At 41.9% G+C, this 23242-nt stretch overlaps 1 protein-coding gene across 1 annotated transcript; it reads right to left on the bottom strand.

Annotated features, from left to right (window-relative positions):
• Positions 1–1419: 1419 nt before the first annotated feature.
• Positions 1420–2820, bottom strand: LOC129021116 (ret finger protein-like 4A). Its single transcript, XM_054466165.1, has 2 exons — positions 2535–2820; positions 1420–2024 (listed from the first exon to the last, which is right to left on the bottom strand). The coding sequence occupies exons 1-2, from the start codon at positions 2818–2820 to the stop codon at positions 1420–1422; spliced, it is 891 nt and encodes a 296-aa protein (XP_054322140.1).
• Positions 2821–23242: the final 20422 nt, after the last annotated feature.

Below are 23242 nucleotides of genomic sequence, written 5' to 3'. Positions count from 1 at the left end.
GGTAAATTATATATACTTTACCACCATTTGTTAAGAAATAAAAGACTGAATGAAAATTAATAGTATTCTGTGGGATCATATCAAGTGATACGGTTTGGCTCTGTGTCCCCAGCCAAATCTCATCTTGAATTGTAATCCTCAGTGTTGAGGGAGTTACCGGGTGGGAGATGATTGGATCATGGGGACGGATTTCCTCCACGCCGTTCCCAGGATGGTGAGTGAGTTCTCACAAGATCTGACGATTTAAAAGTGTATGGCACTTTCTCTTTTCTCTCTTTCCTGTCACTATGTGAAAAAGCCACTTGCTTCCCCTTTGCCTTCCTCCATGATTGTTCAGTTTCCCGAGGCCACCCAGTGATGTTCCCTGTGCGACCTGCAGAACTATAAATTAATGAAACCTCTTTTCTTCATCAATTACCCAGTCTCAGGTAGTTCTTTATAGCAGTGTGAGAATGAACTAATACAGAATATTGGTACCAGTTGCGGGGCACTGCTATTAAGATACCTGAAAATGTGGAAGCGACTTTGGAACTGGGTAACGGACAGAGTTTGCAACCATTTGGAGGGCTCAGAAGAAGTCGGGAAGATGTGAGAAAGTCTAGAACTTCCTACATACTTGTTAGGTGGTTTTCATCAAAATGCTGACAATTGAATTGCTCTTAGTGAAGTAACTTAAAGTAGAAATTAAGGTGACTGATTATGGTATTTTCTTCCTATTACGAGTTTCTCACTAAGCTTCAACAGCATGTAGAAATTTTGTAAATGTGTGCTTTTCATTCAACTCAGGATAGCTGTAATTTCCATTGTAATTTCATATTTGATGATTTTATTTACAAGTGGTTATTTCATTTCCATGTATGTGAAGAATTTATCGATTTCTTCCTGTTATTGATTTCTAATTTGACTCTGTGGCCATCATAGAAGACGGTGTATAGTATTTCCATTTGAAAGCTAATGAGTTCTCTCTAAGACCACACATAGTTGTGGCAAACACTCAGTGTGCACTTCAAATCAATGTCAGTGTTCAGTTGTTGGGTTCAACTGAATACATAATCATGTATAATTTTGCCATATTCCTAGGTCCTTATCATTTGAAATTCACTTACTGTGTTTGGTCCCATTCAAATTTTTATTTAGTTCATCACTTCCATAACACATAGTACACTAATCTTGCAGAAAACAGAAAACATTGGCAATTGAATCTGAATTTTCAAAATATTTATTGAACAGAAATATAAACATAAGCCCCAAAGAAAATAACATGACAAACTTTAAGTACAATGTCATTTTCCCCTAATTCATATAACTGCTTTCTGTTCATGGTTTACAGTATGATGGCTCTTTCCCTTCTATCCCTTTGTAGCTATGTGTATCTAGCAGAAAAGTTCTTAGCTATGGCTATGGGCACACAGAAACTTCCTAAAGATGGTTATGTGCAAATGTTGATTGCCTTTCCCCAGAAGAAACTGGGACACTGGCACTGGCTGGATTGATCACAGAACAGATACTCAGGATGCTCTGATCATCTTGAGTTCCACGTTGATGAGCAAAAAATGGACGCCATGGCTCGCAAACAGGAATTTTGCGGAATGTGTACATATGGCACCCATCACTAACATTGTAAAAGGAAACGGACCTCATACCTACATCCAGGAAAATCCCCACTCTGTGCAACTGGGGACTCACCCAGAGAGGAGTCATAGGCATAGTGCTGGCAGCAAAGACCTTTCCTTCTCTGCAACCCACAGTCAAGAAGCCGTGTTCTGAAGAAAGCACAATCTTCCCCTGTCGGCTCACAGATTCCTTGCACACGCCCACATCCCATATTTGGCTGGTGCCCACGTCCACCTCCCAGTAATGGCGGCCGGAAGTGAAGCGAGGGGCGCCCAGGACGCACAGTACAGCGTCGAACCTCTCAGCTTGCTCCTTCCTATTCTGGTTGACATCCCCACTTCGGAAACTCCTCAGGTCTTCAGAAATGATGAGATAGTTGTTGGCTGTGTCCACATCCAAGGTCATATCCACTGTGGAAATAAGCAGCAGCAGTTCAGCAAACACACACACTACAGACTCCCTCTGCCTTTTTACTGCAAACACTTAAGTACGTTATTCACTTTCACTTTTATTCTCCTTTCTCTCCCAAATCAAAATTTCCTGGGGAAACTTGTTTGGCCACCTGATGAGGTTAAATTTTATCTATAGATTGCATGAATACGATAATTGTAATAAGTCCACCTGATTCATATTAGAAATTCCTTTCGAAATCAGTTAGTGGATAATTGGATTAAAATTATTTTTCCATTTAGCACATATGATACATGAAAGAAGACAGTAGCTTGCTCTCCAAAGGATTGTACAAACTTGCACAGATTTCATGATAATCTATATGCAAAGCTAAGAACTGCAGTTGAGTGTGAAGCATGCACGTTTGAGATGCTAGATATCAGCTACTGCCTGTGTTTAATGAAGAAATGTTTGAAAGTCGTTTGCCCAGTGCCTTTTATGAGTTTTGGCAGGTCATGTACATTCCTTACCTTGAAACTTCCTCATCCTTGGGTTCATTGTTAGACTAGATTTCAGCTTGGGCTCTAGTTCCTTGATGATGGGAACCAGCGCCCTCAGCTTGTAGTGGGGCTTGATGTCATCCTTCTGAGAGACCACAGAGCAGAAGCCGCACAGTAAACCTTCCCCATCGGGCTCCTTCTGGAGTGAATTGAGGCACTGGAGGCAGCAGACATACCCACATTTCAGTTGCACGGGTTCTTCAAGATCTTTTAGACAGACAGGACATCTAATGATTTGTTTGAAGTGTTCAGCCATGGCAAATGTCTATAGGAAAAAAAAGTGAACATGGTATTAGAATTTCCATGAGCTGAATGAACAGCTGATAGTGCTTGGGACTTTTATCTTTACAAGCATAGAGCTATCATGGCACGATACTTAAAATCACTACTGCTCGTGATGAGGACACAACATGAATCCAAATGTCAATGACTGAAGGCCCTGAACTTCTAATATCTGTAACACCCATTGGAATAAAGGGCATGATTCACCGAAAGACTGAGTTGAAATAGTAAAGGAGTCTACACTTAGCTCTTTGATATGGTAGCCACCAGTCACAAATGGCTACTGAGACCTGAAATGGAGAGTATCTGAATGGAGATGTGCTGTGAGCCAAATACACTCTTATTTTGGAAGACATAATGGGGAAAAGAGAATGTAAACTATCTGCTTGAGAACGTTTAAAGTTGCTCACATGTTAAATGATTCTATTTTGAGTTAAAATTCATTAGGCTTGTTTTCTTATGTTTTATGTGACTACCAGAAAATAAATTTACAATTACATATATGGGTTATCTTATGTTTCTGTTGGACAGTGCTGGAGTCCATTTGAAGTCCTTCTACTTCCCCAACTGTGCAAACTGGATGTGTTGAAAAACCTGAGAGCGCACCAAAAGGACAAGACACAAAATACAAATAAGTTGTACCAGGTAAAACTGAATCTTCTGCATAGCGGAAAAAAAAGCAAAAAACAGAACTGAAAAAAAAAAAAACAAACAAACTGCCATATATATGACAATGGATTAATATCCAAAATATATAAGGAATTTTTTCAAGGCCATAACAAAAAGATAAAAAAGCCAAAATAATCCAATTTCCAATGGGCAAAAACCAAAGTAGACATTTCTCTCGAAAACACACACCAATGACCAGCAAGTACTGAAGAACAAGCTCAACTTCACTCACCATCAGAGAAATGCAATTTAAACTGTGACAGGAATCCTGTGTGTTCACAAGAGAATCAAGAACGTCTCCAGTGACAATTTCACATGAGACCAAAACGGTGGCTGTTAAAATTAGCCACTTGTCATTAAAATTACAAGGACAAGGGGGACCCTGGGCTGATGAGGTGCTACAAAAACAGGAGGGAGTTAAGCAGGTTGAAACCATTACCACGGTAATTACCATGGTCATCACCACACTAAATCACACACTCTGCAGTGTCACGTCTGACCCCAGCATGCCCATATGTAGTATCAAAATGGGTACCTCCCCAATTCTAAAAAATCTCTGCTTTTTTCCTAGAAAACCTAATGATTAGTTCACATCCTAATTAGAAGGGCTCATAAAAATAGAAAACCCGAACTCCTTTGCACGCCACCAGCTCTCAGAATCATGCCCACACTTCTCTCCTAACTGTCTACTTTTGCTCTGGAATGGAAGCTTCTTGCCTTTCACTTCATTCTGGCTCATCCCTGAATTCATTCTCCTGACAGCATCAAGAACCTGGAAATTGGCTGGGACTGGGGTCTCTCTGGCATCCAGATAACATCCTGAGCCCTCCAGCAACAAAACCGCCATGAGATATTACCCCCCTCTGCTAGGATGGCTATGATCAAAAAGACAAAAGATAAGTGTTGGTACGGATGTGGAGAAAGGGGAACCCTTGCACACGGCTGGTGGGAAAGAAAATTGGTACAACCACTACAGAAAATAGTAGGGAGGTTTCTGAAAACATGAAGAATAGAACTGCCTGTGTTCCAGCAACCCTACTTCTCCATTTATACATGAAAGAAAGAGGTCAGCATGTCAAAGAGATATCTGCACTCTTAGGTTCTCTGCAGCGTTATTCACAATAGCCATGGAAACAACCTCAGAGTCTGTGGGAGAAAAATGGATGAGGAAATGGTGATATATACAATGGATTATTCTACCATAAAAAAGAAGGAAATCCTGGCATTTGCACCAATGTGGATGAAGGCCGAGGGTGTTATGGGAAGTGAAATAAGTGAGTCGGAGGGAAGTAAACACTGTATTATCTCAGTTATGTGGAATCTGAGTTGACTGATCTCACAGAATCATAAAATAGCCAGTGCACTCCAGCCTCGGCGACAGAGCGAGTCCCTGTCTCAAAAAAATTAAATAAATAATGAATCCCCATCCTGGAAGAGGTAGGTCCCAGCATCCTTCCAGATCTTTTCTGCAATAGTAATTTAAACAAATTTTGCTTTTTATTTCCTTCCCTTTCTCTTTCTGTATTAAAAGGAACAAATACTGAAAAAAAAATCAGAAAATAAGAGAAGAATGATGGTTGCCAGGGGTTGTGGGAAGGGGAGAATAGGAAAACAATACCAAACCCATAGGAGAACCTTACGTTTAATAATGCAGCCACCAAACCTCTGTCCATCATTTCAGAAAGTCTACCAGATTCTGATGAAATGCAAGCAAATGGAGATTGTCATTTCTCTAGTCTTGGTATGGAAAATCTAAGACTTACCTAACTGTTACCAGGGCAGAGGTCCCATTCTCCAGAAATACAGTGTGTCTGTCATGGAGTTGGCCTCAGACAACACTTGTGGAATCAAGAAATTATTGCATTCCCCTAGACTCTCATACGCCTTTTGTAAAAATGAATTCCATAAGATTGAACTCACCTCTCCTTCTGGAGTTTCTCCCGAGGCCTCCAGTTGCGTCTGCGGACAGCTCAGATCTGGAGTGAGAGCTGGCTTCCAGGGGCTTTTATAGGAGAGGGTCTCTCCACCCACCTTAGCCACACCCTCCCCCTCCTTTCTAATCCGATCAGATTCTGATTTAATTCTGCCATCATTGAGATTGTTATTATTGGATAAGTTTTTACCATGAAGGAAGACAATTGTGTTTTCAGTGTTATTTTTTAATTAACAAGGACAAAATATTGCCATGTAATAATTTTTAGATAAGATCTTGAATATTATGCCTATTGATTAAAATTTGAAAATTAATTAAAATCTCAAAAATTGGGGTGACATTTAAAATTCCTCTAAAATGAATGGTGCAACTTTCAAATAGTTTTTTAATATAAATTTAACACCTTTTCACACTTCAGTAAAAGATGTGAGTTAAACCTACTCAGAAGTTGGTACTAATAGGACACTCCACAGACCACACTCAACTCTCAAAAACATTTTCTCCATAATGTAAAGATTCTAATTAAGAAGCTTAGAAAAGAAACCCCAAAACTGTTTCCAGACAATCAGTCAGCCAGTGAAAGTCCTGCTTTCATTTTAGTTATAGCATCTAAAATTAAAGGTAAAAGCTATTGTTACAATCTTACTATTTCCCTTACATCACAACATAAATGAAATGACATTCATTTCTTTTTGAAAAATGTTCAAAAATGGGTTCCTCTTGTATTAAATATATGATAGGTGATCAGAGTTCATGGATAAGAATGTAAAAGTGGGAGACTGGAGGTAGGGGGGAAAAGGATTTGATTACATTAATGTGATGAAATTACTAGTCTTTAATTTAATCATCTCCATAGTAATCATTCTCTAGTGATGGCTGGATTCTCTTCTTTCATATTCAAAGCCAAGGCAGTTCTCAATTCCTTTTGTCTCGTGAAGGCAAATTGAGAAACACAGAACTCTATGTTGTGATGCATATATTAATTCAAATCCTTGCACATTGCATTTCTTCATTGATCGGGATCTATAATATAATCTGCCACACGTATGTGCATGTATACACACATACCGTATCTACACATATGCATGCAGAGAGAAAATGCTTATCTCTTCTTGCATAATTCTAATTGGTTTATTTTCTTATATAATTCCTTTTAAAATAGACTCACATTTATGGGAGTAGTTAGTCTCCAGCTTGTAATTTTATGGACCCATGTTCATGGAGCACTGATCCCTAACATCTTTTGCATTTTATCTGCTTTGAGTAAATCATGAACAAAATTTATGTTCTCTTTGGGAATACCAGGTGGCCTCAGTCGTGGAAACCACCAAGCCCAGTGGGTTGATTTGCCTCTGCAATATTCTCCCAAAATATCTTTCAGCCTGGAATTGCATTCATGCTCATGTCTTGGGAGAGGAGTTCTTCCATTCAGAATTAGAGAAGAGTGTATTAGGATTGCCGGCACACTCGTGGGGTTGGTTTGGGTGTTAGATACTTTCCACATCTTTCCCAATTGCATCTTTTCACAGAAAGTAGCTCCGCTGGCTTCTATTAAGACAGTGGTAAAGATTTCCTTGCCCGCTCTCATGTACAGTTCAGTACTTTAAGGATCTTCTGTGTTTAAATAAACCTGTCGTTCAACATCCCAGTCAGCGAGGGCTGTATTCTCCATGCCCTGTCCCTGTAGGCGTGTCACAGAACCTGACCTAAATGGTTGGCGTCGGTGGCTTCTGATCCCCAGGCCCTGTTCACTGTAAAAGCAGTCTTTTCTTTTTTTTTTTTTTAATTATACTTTAAGTTCTGAGGTACATGTGCAGAACATGCAGGTTTGTTACATAAGTATACATGTGCCATGTTGGCTTGCTGCACCCATCAATAGACTTTGCTCTCTCTGCCCTTTTTAGAAATGTAAATTACATAAAATTGAATTTACCTTTATCCATTGTGGCTTTTTTTTTTCGGCTTTTTTTTTTTTTGGCTTCAAACCTTTTGAAATAATTTGGTTTTGGAGTGACATCCATGGGCAAGAGGCTTTTATTGAAGAGGGTAACTCTTCCCACCTTAATCACATCAGGCCACACATTCTTTTTTTTTTTTTTTTTTTTAATTTATGAAGTATTTATTGATGATTCTTGGGTGTTTCTCGGAGAGGGGGATATGGGAGGGTCATAGGATAATAGTGGAGAGAAGGTCAGGAGATAAACACATGAACAAAGGTCTCTGGTTTTCCTAGGCAGAGGACCCTGCGGCCTTCTGCAGTGTTTGTGCCCCTGGGTACTGGAGATTAGGGAGTGGTGATGACTTTTAAAGAGCATGCTGCCTTCAAGCATCTGTTTAACAAAGTACATCTTGCACCGCCCTTAATCCATTTAACCCTGAGTTGACACAGCATATGTTTCAGAGAGCATGGGGCTGGGGGAAAGGCCATAGATCAACAGCATCCCAAGGCAGAAGAATTTCTCCTAGTCAGAACAAAATGGAGTCTCCTATGCCCACCCCTTTCTACACAGACACAGCAACAATCTGATCTCTCCTTCCTTTCCCCATTTCCATATGGGAAGTGAGGAGCGCCTCTGCCCAGCCGCCCCTTCTGGGAGGTGAGGAGCGCCTCTGCCCAGCCGCCCCGTCTGGGAGGTGAGGAGTGCCTCTGCCCGGCCGCCCTGTCTGGGAGGTGAGGAGCGCCTCTGCCTGGCCGCCACCCCGTCTGGGAGGAAGTGAGGAGCACCTCTGCCCAGCTGCCCCATCTGGGAAGTGAGGAGCGCCTCTGCCTGGCTGCCACCCCCTAGGGGAAATGAGGAGCGCCTCTGCCCGGCCGCCCACTCTGGGAAGTGAGGAGCGCCTCTGCCCGGCCGCCCACTCTGGGAGGTGAGGAGCGCCTCTGCCTGGCCACTCCGTCTGGGAAGTGAGGAGCGCCTCTGCCCGGCCGCCCACTCTGGGAGGTGAGGAGCGCCTCTGCCCGGCCACCCCGTCTGGGAGGTGAGGAGCGCCTCTGCCCGGCCGCCACCCCGTCTGGGAGGAAGTGAGGAGCACCTCTGCCCGGCCGCCCCGTCTGGGAGGTGAGGAGCGCCTCTGCCTGGCCGCCCACTCTGGGAAGGGAGGAGCGCCTCTGCCTGGCCACTCCGTCTGGGAAGGGAGGAGCGCCTCTGCCCGGCCACCCCGTCTGGGAGGTGAGGAGCGCCTCTGCCCGGCCGCCACCCCGTCTGGGAGGAAGTGAGGAGCACCTCTGCCCGGCCGCCCCGTCTGGGAAGTGAGGAGCACCTCTGCCCGGCCGCCCCGTCTGGGAAGTGAGGAGCACCTCTGCCCGGCCGCCCCGTCTGGGAGATGAGGAGCGACTCTGCCCGGCCGCCCTGTCTGGGAGGTGTACCCAACAGCTCCGAAGAGACAGCGACCATCGGGAGCGGGCCATGAGGAAGGGGGGGGAAGTGTGGGGAAAGGCCACACATTCTTAATCCAATCATATTATATTTTAGGCAGAAATAAGTGTTTTACTAATGATATAGAGAGAGGTTACCACAAATGTTTTTGCTTAACATGGAAACCCACATTTATTATGAATTCCTTCCTTCCGTCAATTTTTTTTTTTTTTTGAGATAGGGTCTCACTCTGTTGCCCAGGCTGGAGTGCAGTGGTGCTATCTTGGCTCACTACAACCTCCACCCCCCAGATTTAAGTGATTCTCCTGCCTCAGCCTCCCGAGTAGCTGGGATTACAGGCGCCCACCACCACGTCTGGCTAATTTTTGTATTTTTAGTAGCGAAGGGGTTTCACAATGTTGGCCAGGATGGTCTCGAACTCTTGACTTCAACTGATTAACTCACCTCTTCTTATTTCCTTACTTCCTCCTACCTTCCTCAGCCTCTAATAACCACTACTCTATTCTCTAATTCTGAGATCAAATTTCTTTTAGATTTCACATATAAGTGAGACCATGGGATATCTGTCTTTTCGTGCCTGACTTATTCCATCTAACATAATGTCCTCCAGTCGTTAAGTGAAATAAGCCAGGCACAGAAAGACAAACTTCCCACTTACTTGTGGGAGCTAAAAATTAAAGCAATTGAACTTATGGAGACAGCGTAGAAGAGTGATTACCAGAGGCTGGGAAGTGTAGTGGAGGGGTCTTGGGGCGAAAGTGGGGATGGTTAATTGGTATTAAAAAATAGAAACAATAGGACTTAGGATTTGCTAGCACAACCTGTTGACTATAGTAAAAAATAATTTAACGTACATTTACAAAATAACTAAAAGAGGCTGGGCGCAGTGGCTCACACCTGTAATCCCAGCATTTTGGAAGGCTGAGGCAGGCGGATCGCCTGAGGTCAGGAGTTCAAGACCAGCCTGGCCAACATGGTGAAACCCCGTCTCTACTAAAAATACAAAAATTAGCCAGGCGCAGTGGTGTGCACCTGTAATCCCAGCTACTCAGGAGGCTGAGGCAGAAGAGTCGCTTGAATTCAGGAGGCAGAGGTTGCGGTGAGCTGAGATGGTGCCACTGCACTCCAGCCTGGGCAACAGAGTGAGACTCTGTCTTAAAATACAAAGAAAAATAAACTAAATGAGTATAATTGGATTGTTTATAACACAAGGGATAAATCCTTGAGGTGATGGATACTCTATACATTTTGATGTGATTATTACACATGGCAAGCCTGAACCAAAATATCTCATGTACCCCATAAATATATACCCCTACTCTGTATCCACAAAAATAAAAAAAAAAATGGAAAGACTAGTGAAAAAACCCAGAATACCCTCCAGGTTCATCTGTGTTCTTACAAGTAACAGGATTTCCTTCTTTTTAAAGGCTGAATAGTATTTTATTGTGTATATGTGCCGTATTTTCTTTATCCATTCATCCACAGTCACATTTGAATTTTATGTCTATCGTTCCAGTCCTTAACAAACACAGTATGTAGATTTCAGAATTTTGTAAAGTTAAAGTTAAAAATAGAACAAAATGGCACCTACAGTGTTAGGATCATAAGCAACAATGCATTTCTGTAATGTATTTCTTATTAACCTGCAGGAGAAATAGCTTTTAAAATAAACTGATGAATCACAGTTTTATGGACTATTAGTTTTAAGCTTTAACACCAAACACGTTTTCATAGATTAGAAAGGGACATTGACTGTTGAAGAATGCACACTTTCTAGGAATGTGGACACATCCCATACCTTGACTGGGTTGGTAGTATGTGGGCATATACATTTATCAAAAGTCAGTGAACTGGTACCTAGATCTTGAATTTTAAATATTATTCTACACTAAGAGGAATCAAGACCCCTTGAAGAAATAGCTAAATCAGGGCTGGGGCAAGGGAAATACTAGAGGAGCCTGGAGTATCTTGTAGTCCCAGAAAATAAGAAAAGGATCAGTGATGGCTCAAGCCCTTAATCCCAGCACTTTGGGAGGCCGAGAAGGGCGGATCACGGGGTCAAGAGATCGAGACCATCCTGGCCAACATGGTGAAACCCCGTCTCTACTAAAAATACAAAAAAATCAGCCGGGCGTGGTGGTGGGCGCCTGTAGTCCCAGCTACTCGGGAGGCTGAGGCAGGAGAATGGCGGGAACCCGGGAGGCGGAGCTTGCAGTGAGCCGAGATCGCGCCACCACACTCCAGCCTGGGCGACAGAGCGAGACTCCGTCTCAAACAAAAAAAAAAAGAAAGAAAAAAGAAAAGGATCAGTGATGGGGACGTGTCACCGGATCTTGAAATGAAAATGAAATTGAAGTGGGTCCCACTTGCCGAATGTGGATCAATTTGAATACCAGACTAAATAATTACAATAACATAACCCTGAGAATGAAATGAGAATCAATGAATCAATACTGGCGAAATGAACAAGTGAAATATACCACAGTTTCTTCATCCACTCGTTGATTGCTGGGCATCTGGGTTGGTTCCACGATTTTGCAATGGCGAATGGTGCAGCTATAAACAGGCGTGTGCAAGTGTCTTTTTCATATAATGACTTCTTTTCCTCTGGGTAGATACCCAGGAGTGGGGTTGCTGGATCAAATGGTAGTTCTACTTTTATTTATATGGTGGAATACTACTCAGCCACAAAAAGGAATGAAGTAACAGCATTTGCAGCAACCTGGATGAGATTGGAGACTATTATTCTAAGTGAAGTAACTCAGGAATGGAAAACCAAACATTATATGTTCTCACTGATATGTGGGAGCTAAGCTGTGAGGATGCAAAGGCATAAGAATGATACAAGGGACTTTGGGGACTTGGGGGGAAGGGTGGGAGGGGGCGAGGGACAAAAGACTACAAATATGGTGCAGTGTACACTGCTCAGGTGATGGGTGCACCACAATCTCACAAATCACCACCAAAGAACTTACTCATGTAACCAAATACCACCTGTACCCCAATAACTTAAAGGAAAAATTTTAAAAATCAGACAGAAAAAAATAAACGAACAAGTGAATAAAATTCTTCTTCCCTCATTAAAATGTCAGCTAATAAATATAGAAGAAATGATGAAGTTATAAAACTGTCATTTCAATATTACTCAACCATAAGAAACAAGAAAATTCTGCTATTTGTGACAACATGGATGAGTCTGGAGGACGTGGTGCTCAGTGAAATAAGCCAGATACGAAAAGGTAGGTACTATATGATCTCAGTTGTATATGGAATTTTTTTTAAAAAAGCCAAACTCATAGAATTAGAGAGTAGAGATGTGGCTGCCTGGGGCTGGGAGAAGAGGAAATGAAAAGATGCTGGTCAATGGGTACAAACTCTTAATAATAAGATGAATAAATTCTGAAGCCCTGATGTACAATGAGATGACCATATTTAATATTACTGTACAGTTTACTTACAATTTGTGAAGAAAGTAGATTTTAAGTGTTCTTATCCCACGCAAGCACAAAAAGTTAAGTAATTGTGATGATGTGTTAATGTGGTTGTGGTAATCATTTCACAATGCTTATGTATAATCAAATTATCATTTCAAACACAATGAATATGTACAATTTTTACCTGTCAATTATATTTCAATAAAGCTAGGGGAAAATCTTTTAATAAAAAAGAAATTAAAATACCATTTATTTTGGTTACAATTTTTTGCTAATAAAATGTTCAGAAAGGTTCTTGTTTAGTTGACAAGTCATTTCAAGACAATTTCCAGTTTGTTTAAAAAACTTCTGAAAATAGGCCAGGTGGGGCGACTCACGCCTGTAATCCCAGCATTTTGGGAGGTCGAGATGGGCAGATCACGAGGTCAGGAGATCAAGACCATCCTGGCTGACACAGTGAAACCCCGTCTCTACTAAAAATACAAAAAATTAGCCAGGCATGGTGGCGGGCGCCTGTAGTCCCAGCTACTTGGGAGGCTGAGGCAGGAGAACGGTGTGAACCCGGGAGGCGGAACTTGCAGTAAGCCGAGATCGCGCCACTGCGCTCCAGCCTGGGCGACAGAGCAAGACTCCGTTTAAACAAAAAAAAAGCCTTCTGAAAATAAATTCCTGCAATTAAAAAATATATCTGAAGAAACAATTTTATCTTCTGAGTAAGCTTTTAGGGAATACTTGTGAATAGGCTTTATCAAAAGGGTCTCTAACTACATATTTGTTACATGTGGATAAGATGCAACTTCTAACTTTTTGCCAACAGACTTTTTTTTTTTTTTTTAAAACAGAGTCTCACTCTGTCACCCAGGCTGGAGTGCAGTGGCACAATCTCGGCTCACTAGAACCTTCGCCTCCTGGGTTCAAGCAATTCTCGTGCCTCAGCTGGGATTACGGGCACCCACCAACACGCCCAGCTAATTTTTGTATTTTTGGTAGAGATAGGGTTTCACCATGCTGGTCAGGATGGTCTCGAACTCCTGATCTCAGGTGATCCACCTATCTCGGGCTCTCAAACTGCTGGGATTACAAGTGTGAGCCACGGTGCCTGGACACCAGTGGACTTCTTAATAGGCATGATCTAACTGATATAATATTCAGCCAGGATGGGAAATTCAGTTTCGGCCAGAATGAAATAAGGCATGATGCAATTCATTAAAGAACTAATATATATCCAAAAGAGAAAGAGATAACTGCCTGCAGAATTTCCTGAAATTAAAAGAAAAATTTCACCATCATTATAATTGGCATAATTATGTCTAACACGATTAACTCTAATTTCATCAATATAATAATGAAAGGTGAACTTTCAACAAAACTAAAGAAATCTCCAGGGCATGTATACGAAAGTGAAATGGAATTCTGAGTGTTCCCTCTCAAGTCCATGCTATTATGAGCTTTGGGCACGGTCGGAGGGTCAGAGTTAGAAATGAGTTGGATTCCTTTGAGGCCCAGAGACTCAACACTCAGGCAGGGACGGGTGTAAGCATTGACACTGGCGAAGTGAGATGCAGAAACTGAGCTCTTCACCCACAGGAGATTCCTGAGGTGCTGAAATTCTAGCGATTCAGCAACAGAATCCTTACCTCTATGCCAGGAGAGAAAGTAAGCCAATCACTTCCCCCAAAGGACAATTGTTTCTCAGCAATTTTAAAATATTAGGAATTGAAAGCCAAAGGCAGTCCCAGAAATTTCCTGAAAGGATAGTAAAACAAAAAATACGAAACCAACACACTAACCCTCGCACTTATCCGAGACAAGGGCTACTTGGATGAACCTACCGGAAGCAGAATTGAACACTTTTGGTTACCTTTTGCAAGTGAAGCCATATGGTCATACCAAAGTGAAAATGTTCCTTATTCATTGCTTCAAAATAACTACAAGACACACTTGGAAACAATTTCCCATGAGCAAGAATCAGTGACACAACGTGAGAATGTGTGTCCCGATACTCAACACTCTAAAAGGCACTGTGCAATAACTTTAATATTATTAAAATAGTATGCATGATAAAACTATAAAAATGCATATGGAAATATATTACTATAAACCCACGTAATACAGAAATATTCAATCTTTTTTTTGAGACAGAGTTTCGCTCTTGTTGCCCAGGCTGGAGTGCAATAGCGCGATCTCAGCTCACCACAACCTCCACCTCCCAGGTTCAAGGGATTCTCCCGCCTCAGCCTCCTGAGTAGCTGGGATTACAGGCATGTGCCACCACACCTGGCTAATTTTTGTATTTTTAGTAGAGATGGGGTATCTCCATGTTGGCCAGGCTCATCTCGAACTCCTGACCTCAAGTGATCTGCCCACCTCAGCCTACCAAAGTGCTGGTATTACAGGCAGGAGCTACTGCGCCCAGCCAATATTCAATATTTGTAAAGTGGTATGATATTGTAGCAGTAACAGGAAATCGACAAATAAAGTACAACAAAAGTTACAGAAAGAGACCAAGGCAACAGGTGGGTGTTTCACATCCAGTGGATGGTGCCAGAAAATTGGTATGGGAAGATAGGCTATGCAATATATGTGTTGAAGTAATTGGTATCAATAGATAAAACTGAACCACTACATCACGTTATGAAGATTTATTATGTATAAGCGAGTTGAAAATGTAAAAAGAGACATTAACGTGTGAAAGAAAATATAGGGAAATAGTTGGCTTTCAGGATAGGAAGTATTTATATCACCCACAAATGATAAGATTAATAAAAAGACATTAATACATTTTAAAACAACTCTACCCCTCAAATACCATAAACAATAAATAGAAAATCCCAAATTTTAGAAAGATTTATGATTTTGTATTAACTGGCAAATTGTATTTTGTATTAATATACACAAAAAAATACATAAAGTCAGGTAAATCTTTAAGGAAAAGAACAGGCAATTCAAAAAAGAGAAACCAAGTGACAGCCCAGCCACCCTTTCTGCCCCCCATCATCACCATCATCTAATCTTCATCTTCACCATCACCGTCATCATCATCATCACCACCATCACCATCATCATAATCTTCATCTTCACCATCACCGTCATCATCATCGTCATCACCATCATCATCAATATCATCACGATCATCATCCTTTTCATTTCACAGAGGAGGAAAAAAAAGTGCAGTTAGTAAATACTTGCCCATAGCCACACCAACAGTCTAGAATAGAGGTTGCTGTTCCAGCTCAAGTGCTTAACCACTTCTAACCTTCTATGCCAGATCCTGTGGCGGCTATCAGAAAAACTGAAGAAAGGGAGATCAAGACACAGCCCTCTAATGGATGCACCCCAGCCCAGCTAAGGATGGTTTAATCAGTCAGGGTAAAGAGGTCAGGTCAGAATTTTGATGGTGAGTAGCTGGTTAAAGAAAGGCCAAGATCCTGGAGAGGAAAGATTCTTTGAGTCTCTTAGCTCAGTCTCGTTAGACAGAACCAAGCCACATCTTCCCATAGATCCAACACAGACCTTCCTAAGCCTCACTGGGATCAATGATGCCTGGGAGGCAGCACAATGCTGTGGTTAAAATTTTGCAAATCAAAACCACAATGAGATACCATCTCACACCAGTTAGAATGGCAATCATTAAAAAGTCAGGAAACAACAGGTGCTGGAGAGGATGTGGAGAAATAGGAACACTTTTACACTGTTGGTGGGACTGTAAACTAGTTCAACCCTTGTGGAAGTCAGTGTGGCGATTCCTCAGGGATCTAGAACTAGAAATTCCATTCAACCCAGCCATCCCATTACTGGGTATATACCCAAAGGACTATAAATCATGCTGCTATAAAGACACATGCACACGTATGTTTATTGCAGCATTATCCACAATAGCAAAGACTTGGAACCAACCCAAATGTCCAACAATGATAGACTGGATTAAGAAAATGTGGCACATATACACCATGGAATACTATGCAGCCATAAAAAATGATGAGTTCATGTCCTTTGTAGGGACATGGATGAAATTGGAAATCATCATTCTCTGTAAACTATCGCAAGAACAAAAAACCAAACACCGCATATTCTCACTCATAGGTGGGAATTGAACAATGAGAACACATGGACACAGGAAGGGGAACATCACACTTCGGGGACTGTTGTGGAGTCGGGGGATGGGGGAGGGGTAGCATTGGGAGATATACCTAATGCTAGATGACGAGTTAGTGGGTGCAGCACACCAGCATGGCACATGTATACATATGTAACTTACCTGCACATTGCGCACATGTACCATAAAACCTAAAGTATAATAATAATAATAATAATAATAATAATAAAGAAAAAAAAAAAGTCAAAAAAAAAAATTTGGGCGGACCAAGTAGGAATGTTCTCAACTCTAGCCTCCACCCTGATGCCCTCAAGTATCTTTGACAATGGGAATAATAATGCTATCTACTTCAGAGGGCTGTGAAGAGAAGGATCTTGCATAAAATGCACTTAGTGGTAGGGCTTTTACACCATTAGCATTCAATTAACGTTAAAGATGGTGGAGACAAGAATGGCAGCTGCGGGGGGATAATGGGGATGAGCGTGAAGAGGGGGCAGCATTTGCACAGGAGTCAATGATGAGGGTAACAGGGCGTTTGGAGACACCTGCAGATTCTGACTTCTGCTCTTTATATCCAAAGCCAGTTATTCAAGCATATTCACTGATTTCCTTATATACAAATGCTCCTTTTTAAGTGCTCAACTTTTAAAGCGGAAGTTGAGACATGCACAAAATAGGTTCCCGTAGGAAGTTCATAGGAGGAGTCAGATACTCAGATTATAAGCAGAGTGGTTCCCATTACTAGTCTGCCAAACCAGCTATTATTGGTCAGGAGAAGATAGTTTGCAGAAGCCCTGTGATCATATTATATTATGTAGGGAGATGATATTAACAGCAGCATGGAACTATCCAGCTGGGGGAAAAGCATTCACACCTGAGGAGTTAAAAAAGAACCTAAACAATTGCCCTCTGCATCTAGTCATCAATATCCATGACAGCCAATGAAAAGGAGAGATTCTGTGGCCAGTCACAGAGCAGCCAGGGCCTTTTATTCTAAGTTTCCACAGCTGTTCTTTGTTGAGTTCCAGCCAGGGGGACCAGGGGCTGGGTTGGGTAAGTCTTCCCCCGACCTTTCTTTCTTCTTCATTTCCCTAAAGTCTCAGTGTTTCCTGAAGGTCTGGAGGGCATAAGGAACAGGTAAGAGGGCACCAGAAATGATCAAGTCTTGACCTTTTGTTTTGGCAAGGATGCATTGTAGTGAAAACCATTTATTTATTTATTCATTTATTTATTTATTTATTTATTTATTGTTTTAAGATGGAGTTTTGCATTGTCACCCAGGCTGGAGTGCAATGGCGTGACCTCGGCTCACCACAATCTCTGCCTCCCGGGTTCAAGTGATTCTCCTGCCTCAGCCTTCCGAGTAGCTGGGACTCCAGGTGCACGCCACCTCTCCCAGCTAATTTTTGTATTTTTAGTAGAGACGGGGTTTTGCCATGTTGGCCAGGCTGGTCTCAAACTCCTGACCTCAAGTGATCCGCCCACCTCGACCTCCCAGTGTGCTGAGATTACAGGTGAGAGTCACTATTCCCGGCCTGTAATGAAAACCAGATAAATTTGCAGAGAGGTTGTGCAGCCGGCACTTTCACTTGTTAACTTTTGTGTTTCCCAACTCTAAATTGGGTGAGACAACGGGACTCTTCCAGAAGGCATTGTCTCCTCATTTTTTTTTTTTTCTGAAATTGAATTAGAGATACAGAAAATTGGAGGTCTTGGAGAGCTGAGGAGAAATGAAGAAAATATAGAAAACTGAAGGTCCATTTTCCAGACTTGGTATGTTGGTTGTGATTGGGGAATTCATGTAACCTGGGGAGACAAATAATAAAACACCAAATCTCTGGCAGTGAGAAAGAGTGAAGTGGAGAGAAGGAAGTTTGAGACCTGTTGATCTGGTGACTTGGCTGGTTGGTTTTGAAGTAATCTTTTATCAGCCAGTTCTAAAATGTCCTAATCTTATGCTAAATGACATATTCATCACGTTGTCAGTAATGTTTGCTTTGCATGCCCCAAGAATAGCGTGAGAGTAGGGGTGAGCCAGGGGGTAGAATCTGGGAGGAATGAGGAGATTGTGCTAGGGACCTTGGATGGCAACAACACAAAGTGGTAATGGGTGGTGGAGCCTAGTGTCGGCCTAAAGTCTGTGAAGTGTTAGGGAGCACCAGAGAGGGTATCCGTCCCTTATCTGGACTCTGCAGCACGAAGAATGGGGCTGATGAAACTGTCGGCATGGGAGAGCCGCGGGAGACTCAGTATCTGCAAGGGAAGGCTTCCCCTAGAGCAGGAAGGAGAAAGGAATGTTTGGAGAAGAGATTAAAGGGATGTGAGGGTTTTTAAAAAAAAAAAAAAACTTCGGTGAAATATACATAAAGCTTACCATCTTAACTATTTTTAAGAGTACAATTCAGTGGCATTAAGTGCATTTACATTGCTGTGCAATCATCACCACCATCCCTAGAACCTGTTCATACCAAACTGAAACTCTATGCAATGTCCATCAAACCACTCCCCATATCTTCTCCTCCAGCCCCTCTAGTCTCCCTCTGACTCCATATAATGGTCCAGTTGTACCATAATACCGTGCCATGACTTAACTGTTTTCTTACTTATGAATATTTAGGTTTTTGCTTTCAACAATTATTTAAAACCCTGCAGTGACCATTTGTGCACACAAAACTCTGGGCACATTTGAAAATGCTACTTTGGAATGGATACCAGCGAGTAAAATTGTGGGGTTGAAGAAAATCTTCATTTTCCATTTTAATACAGGTTGCCACATTTTCGTCCAAAATTACATGCATTTATATTCCACCAGTGTTTAACATCCATTTCCCCATATATTATGATGAAAATTACATATATTATTCATTTTTTTTTGAAACTGAGTTTTGCTCTTGTCTCCCAGACTGAAGTGCAACGGTGTGACCTCGGCTCACTACAACCTCTGCCTCCCGGGTTCAAGCGATTCTCCTGCCTCAGCCTCCCAAGTAGCTGGGATTACAGGTGCCTGCCACCATGCCCCGCTAATTTTTTGTATTTTTAGTAGAGTTGGACTTTCACCACATTGGGCAGGCTGGTCTCGAACTCCCGACCTCAGGTGATCCACCCACCTCAGCCTCCCAAAGTGCTTGGGATTACAGGCATGAGCCACCCTACCCAGCCTATATATTTCAAATCTGGATGGAAAATGAGCTTCTAGAAAACTTTTCCTATTTTTAACAGCCATTGAAGTTTATTTCATGAAGTTTGTCCATTCCTTTCTCAATAAGTTAAATTAGCTTCTTACTTGCCTGTTATATTAAAATGTACACTTAAAATTTAACAATGGAGGCCGGGCACGGTGGCTCATGCCTATAATCCCAGCACTTTGGGAGGCCAAGGCGGGTGGATCACAAGGTCAGGAGTTCGAGACCATGCTGGCCAAGATGGTGAAACCCCGTCTCTACCAAAAATACAAAAAAATTAGCCAGGCGTGGTGGTGGGCACCTCTAATCCCAGCTAGTCAGGAGGCTGAGGCAAAGAATTGCTTGAACCTGGGAGGCGGAGGTTGCAGTGAACTGAGGTGGTGCCACTGCACTCCAGCCTGGGCAACAGAGCGAGACTCAGTCTCAAAAAAAAAAAAAAATTTAACAATGGATTTCCATGCTTTTGCCTTTATTTTCTAATTTTATTGTGATTGTTGAATGAGACCAGTGATCTCTGATTTAGAATACCTGTTTCTCTTTTAGCTTTTATTTATGCCCAAGATAAGGTCAAGTTTAGTAAATGTCCCATGTGTGTTTGAATGGAATGTACATATTTGATTTGGAATCAAAGCACTTCCCCTTTAAAAAATGTAGACATATATTTCACATATATATGCCACAAACTCTTTCTTGTGCATTACCTAAATGGTATATTATTAACTTTTTTTTTTGCTGGGTGTGGTAGCTCTTGCCTATAATCTCAGCACTTTGGAAGGCCGAGGTGGGAGGATTACTTGAGGCCAGGAGTTTGAGACCAGCCTGGGCAACATAGTGAGACATCATCTCTACAAAAATCTAAAAAAATTACCTGGGCCTGGTGGTGTGTGCCTGTAGTCTCAGCTACTTGGGAGGCGGAGGTGGGGAGGTTGAGGAGGTCCTTGAGCCCCAGTGGGTGTGGGTGGGAGGCCGGTTGAGGCTGCAGGGAGCTGTGATTGAGCCACTGCACTCAGCCTGGGCACAGAGCAAGACCTTGTCTCAAAAAATTTATTGTGGTAAAATATACATAATACCAAACTTACCATCTTAACCGTTTTAAGTGTATAGTTCAATGGTACTAAATACACTTATAATGTTGTACAAGCATCGTCACATCCATCTCCCTGTTTATCTTGTAAAACTGAAACTGTCCTGATTAAACAATAACTTCCCATTTTCTTCTTCAGCCCCTGGCAACCATAATTTCTACTTTGTCTCTATGATTCTGACCACTTTAAGTACCTCATATACGTTTAATTGAACAATTTTTGTCGTTTTGTGACTGGTTTCTATCACTTGGCATAATGTCCTCAAGGTTTATTCGTGTCACAGCATATGTCAGAATCTCCTTCCTAGGCCGGGCGCGGTGGCTCACGCCTGTAATCCCAGCACTTTGGGAGGCTGAGACGGGCGGATCACAAGGTCAGGAGATGGAGACCATCCTGGCTAACACAGTGAAACCCCATCTCTACTAAAAATACAAAAAATTAGTCGGGCCTGGTGGCGGGTGCCTGTAGTTCCAGCTACTCAGGAGGCTGAGGCAGGAGAATGGTGTGAACCCAGGAAGTGGAGCTTGCAGTGAGCTGAGATCGTTTTTTTTTTTTTAGATAGAGTCTTGCTCTGTCTCCCAGAGTGGAGTTCAGTGACGCAATGTCCACTCACTACAACCTCCAGCTCCCAGGTTCAAGCGATTTACTTCCCTCAACCTCACTTATTTCACTTCCCATAATGCCCTCAGCCTTCCTTCACATTGGTGCAATGCCAGGATTTCCTTCTTTTTTATGGTAGAATAATTCATTGTATATACCACCATTAACTCATCCATTTTTCTCCCACAGACTCTGGGGTTGTTTCCATGGCTGTTGTGAATAACGCTGTAGAGAACCTAAGAGTGCAGATATCTCTTTGACATGCTGACCTCTTTTTTTCACATATAAACACAGAAGTAGGGTTGCTGGAACACAGGCAGTTCTATTCTTCATGTTTTCAGAAATCTCACTACTATTTTCTGTAGTGGTTGTACCAATTTTCTTTCCCACCAACCGTGTACAAGGGTTCCCCTTTCTCCACATCCATACCAACACTTATCTTTTGTCTTTTTGATCACAGCCATCCTAGCAGAGGGGGGTAATATCTCATGGTGGTTTTCTTGCTGGAGGGCTCAGGAGGGTCTCTGGATGCCAGAAAGACCCCAGTCCCAGCCAGTTTCCAGGTTCCTGATGCTGTCAGGAGAACAAATTCAGGAACTACTCAGGATGAAGTGAAAGGCAAGCAGCTTCTATTCCAGAGCAAAAGGACACAGTTAGGAGAGAAGTGTGGGAGGGCGTGCTCCTGAGAATGAGTCGAGCCCAACAGGGTTTGGGTTTTCTATTTTTTTGAGGTCTTCTAATTAGGGGATGGAATAATCAGGAGATTTTCTGGGGAAAAGGCAGAGATTTCTCAGAATGGGGGTGCCACCCAATTTCGTACTAAATGAGGGCATGCTCAGATCTATCCTGGAGCTGCTGGGTGAGTGATTTATTGTGGTAATGAGCAGATAATTAGGTCTGGGGTAGGGCTTGGGTCAAATCAAATACTATGTTGCACCCAGCCTGTCTCAGCCTGCTTAGCTCCATCCTGTTTGTTAAAGCTGAAGCTCCTCCTTGTCCTTATAGCTAATTTAACAGCTCCTTTCTTGCTGTTATGTGAATGATAGACTGGATTAAGAAAATGTGGCACATATACACCATGGAATACTATGCAGCCATAAAAAATGATGAGTTCATGTCGTTTGTAGGGACATGGATGAAGCTGGAAACTATCATTCTCAGCAAACTATTGCAAGGACAAAAAACCAAACACCGCATGTTCTCACTCATGTGTGGGAATTAAACAAAGAGAACACTTGGACACGGAGGAGGGGAACATCACACACCGGGCGAGGACTGTTGTGGGAGGGGGGAGGGATAGCATTAGGAGATATACCTAATGCTAAATGAGGAGTTAATGGGTGTAGCACACCAACATGGCACATGTATACATATGTAACCTGCACGTTGTACAAATGTACCCTAAAACTTAAAGTATAATAATAATAAAATAAAAATAAAAATAAAAAAAGAAATTAGTAATTGATACCTTTTTCTACTGTGACTACCCAGAATTCCTGTCTCAGTTTTAGTTTTCATGTAGCTGATGATTACTGAAGTTGAGCATGCTTTAAGGACCTGTTAGCAATCTGTACCTGTTCTTCAGAGAAATGTCAATTCAGGTCTTTGGCCCATTTAAATATTGGAATTTTTTGGCTATTGCCTTAAATAAGTTCCTTATGTATTTTGAATATTAATTTATTTTTATCCATATGGTAGTAGATAATTTCTCCCATTCTGCAGCTGGTCTTCACATTTTGCTGCTTTCTTTGTTTTGTGCTATGCAGAATATTTTCACTCTTACCTAGTAAAACTTACTTATTAATGTTTGTGTCTTGTGCTTTGGATGTGATGTTATGCTATAGAGTTTTTTTAAAGTACATCCAGGTTGGACAGCTGGGGAGGTAGAGAATTTTCAAATGTAGTCCAGAACTGTCCAACAGAAAGATAACCCACATAGGTAATTATAAGTTTATTTTCAAGTAGTCAAATAAAGCATAATGAAACAAGCCTAACAAATTTTAACTCATAAATATAATCC

The sequence above is a fragment of the Pongo pygmaeus genome, chromosome 20 (genome assembly GCF_028885625.2).
Source record: "Pongo pygmaeus isolate AG05252 chromosome 20, NHGRI_mPonPyg2-v2.0_pri, whole genome shotgun sequence".
NCBI lineage: Eukaryota > Metazoa > Chordata > Mammalia > Primates > Hominidae > Pongo > Pongo pygmaeus.
Note: the sequence above shows the minus strand (reverse complement) of the source record. Positions and strands in the feature narration are given on the sequence as shown.

What these genes read in the sequence shown, in the direction of transcription:
- LOC129021116 (XM_054466165.1), bottom strand. Translation starts at nt 2,820, where the DNA reads ATGGCTGAACACTTCAAACAAATCATTAGATGTCCTGTCTGTCTAAAA. An exon ending in AAGGATGAGGAAGTTTCAAG is followed by an intron (nt 2,025 to 2,534) that starts GTAAGGAATGTA and finishes TTATTTCCACAG; the next exon opens with TGGATATGACCTTGGATGTG.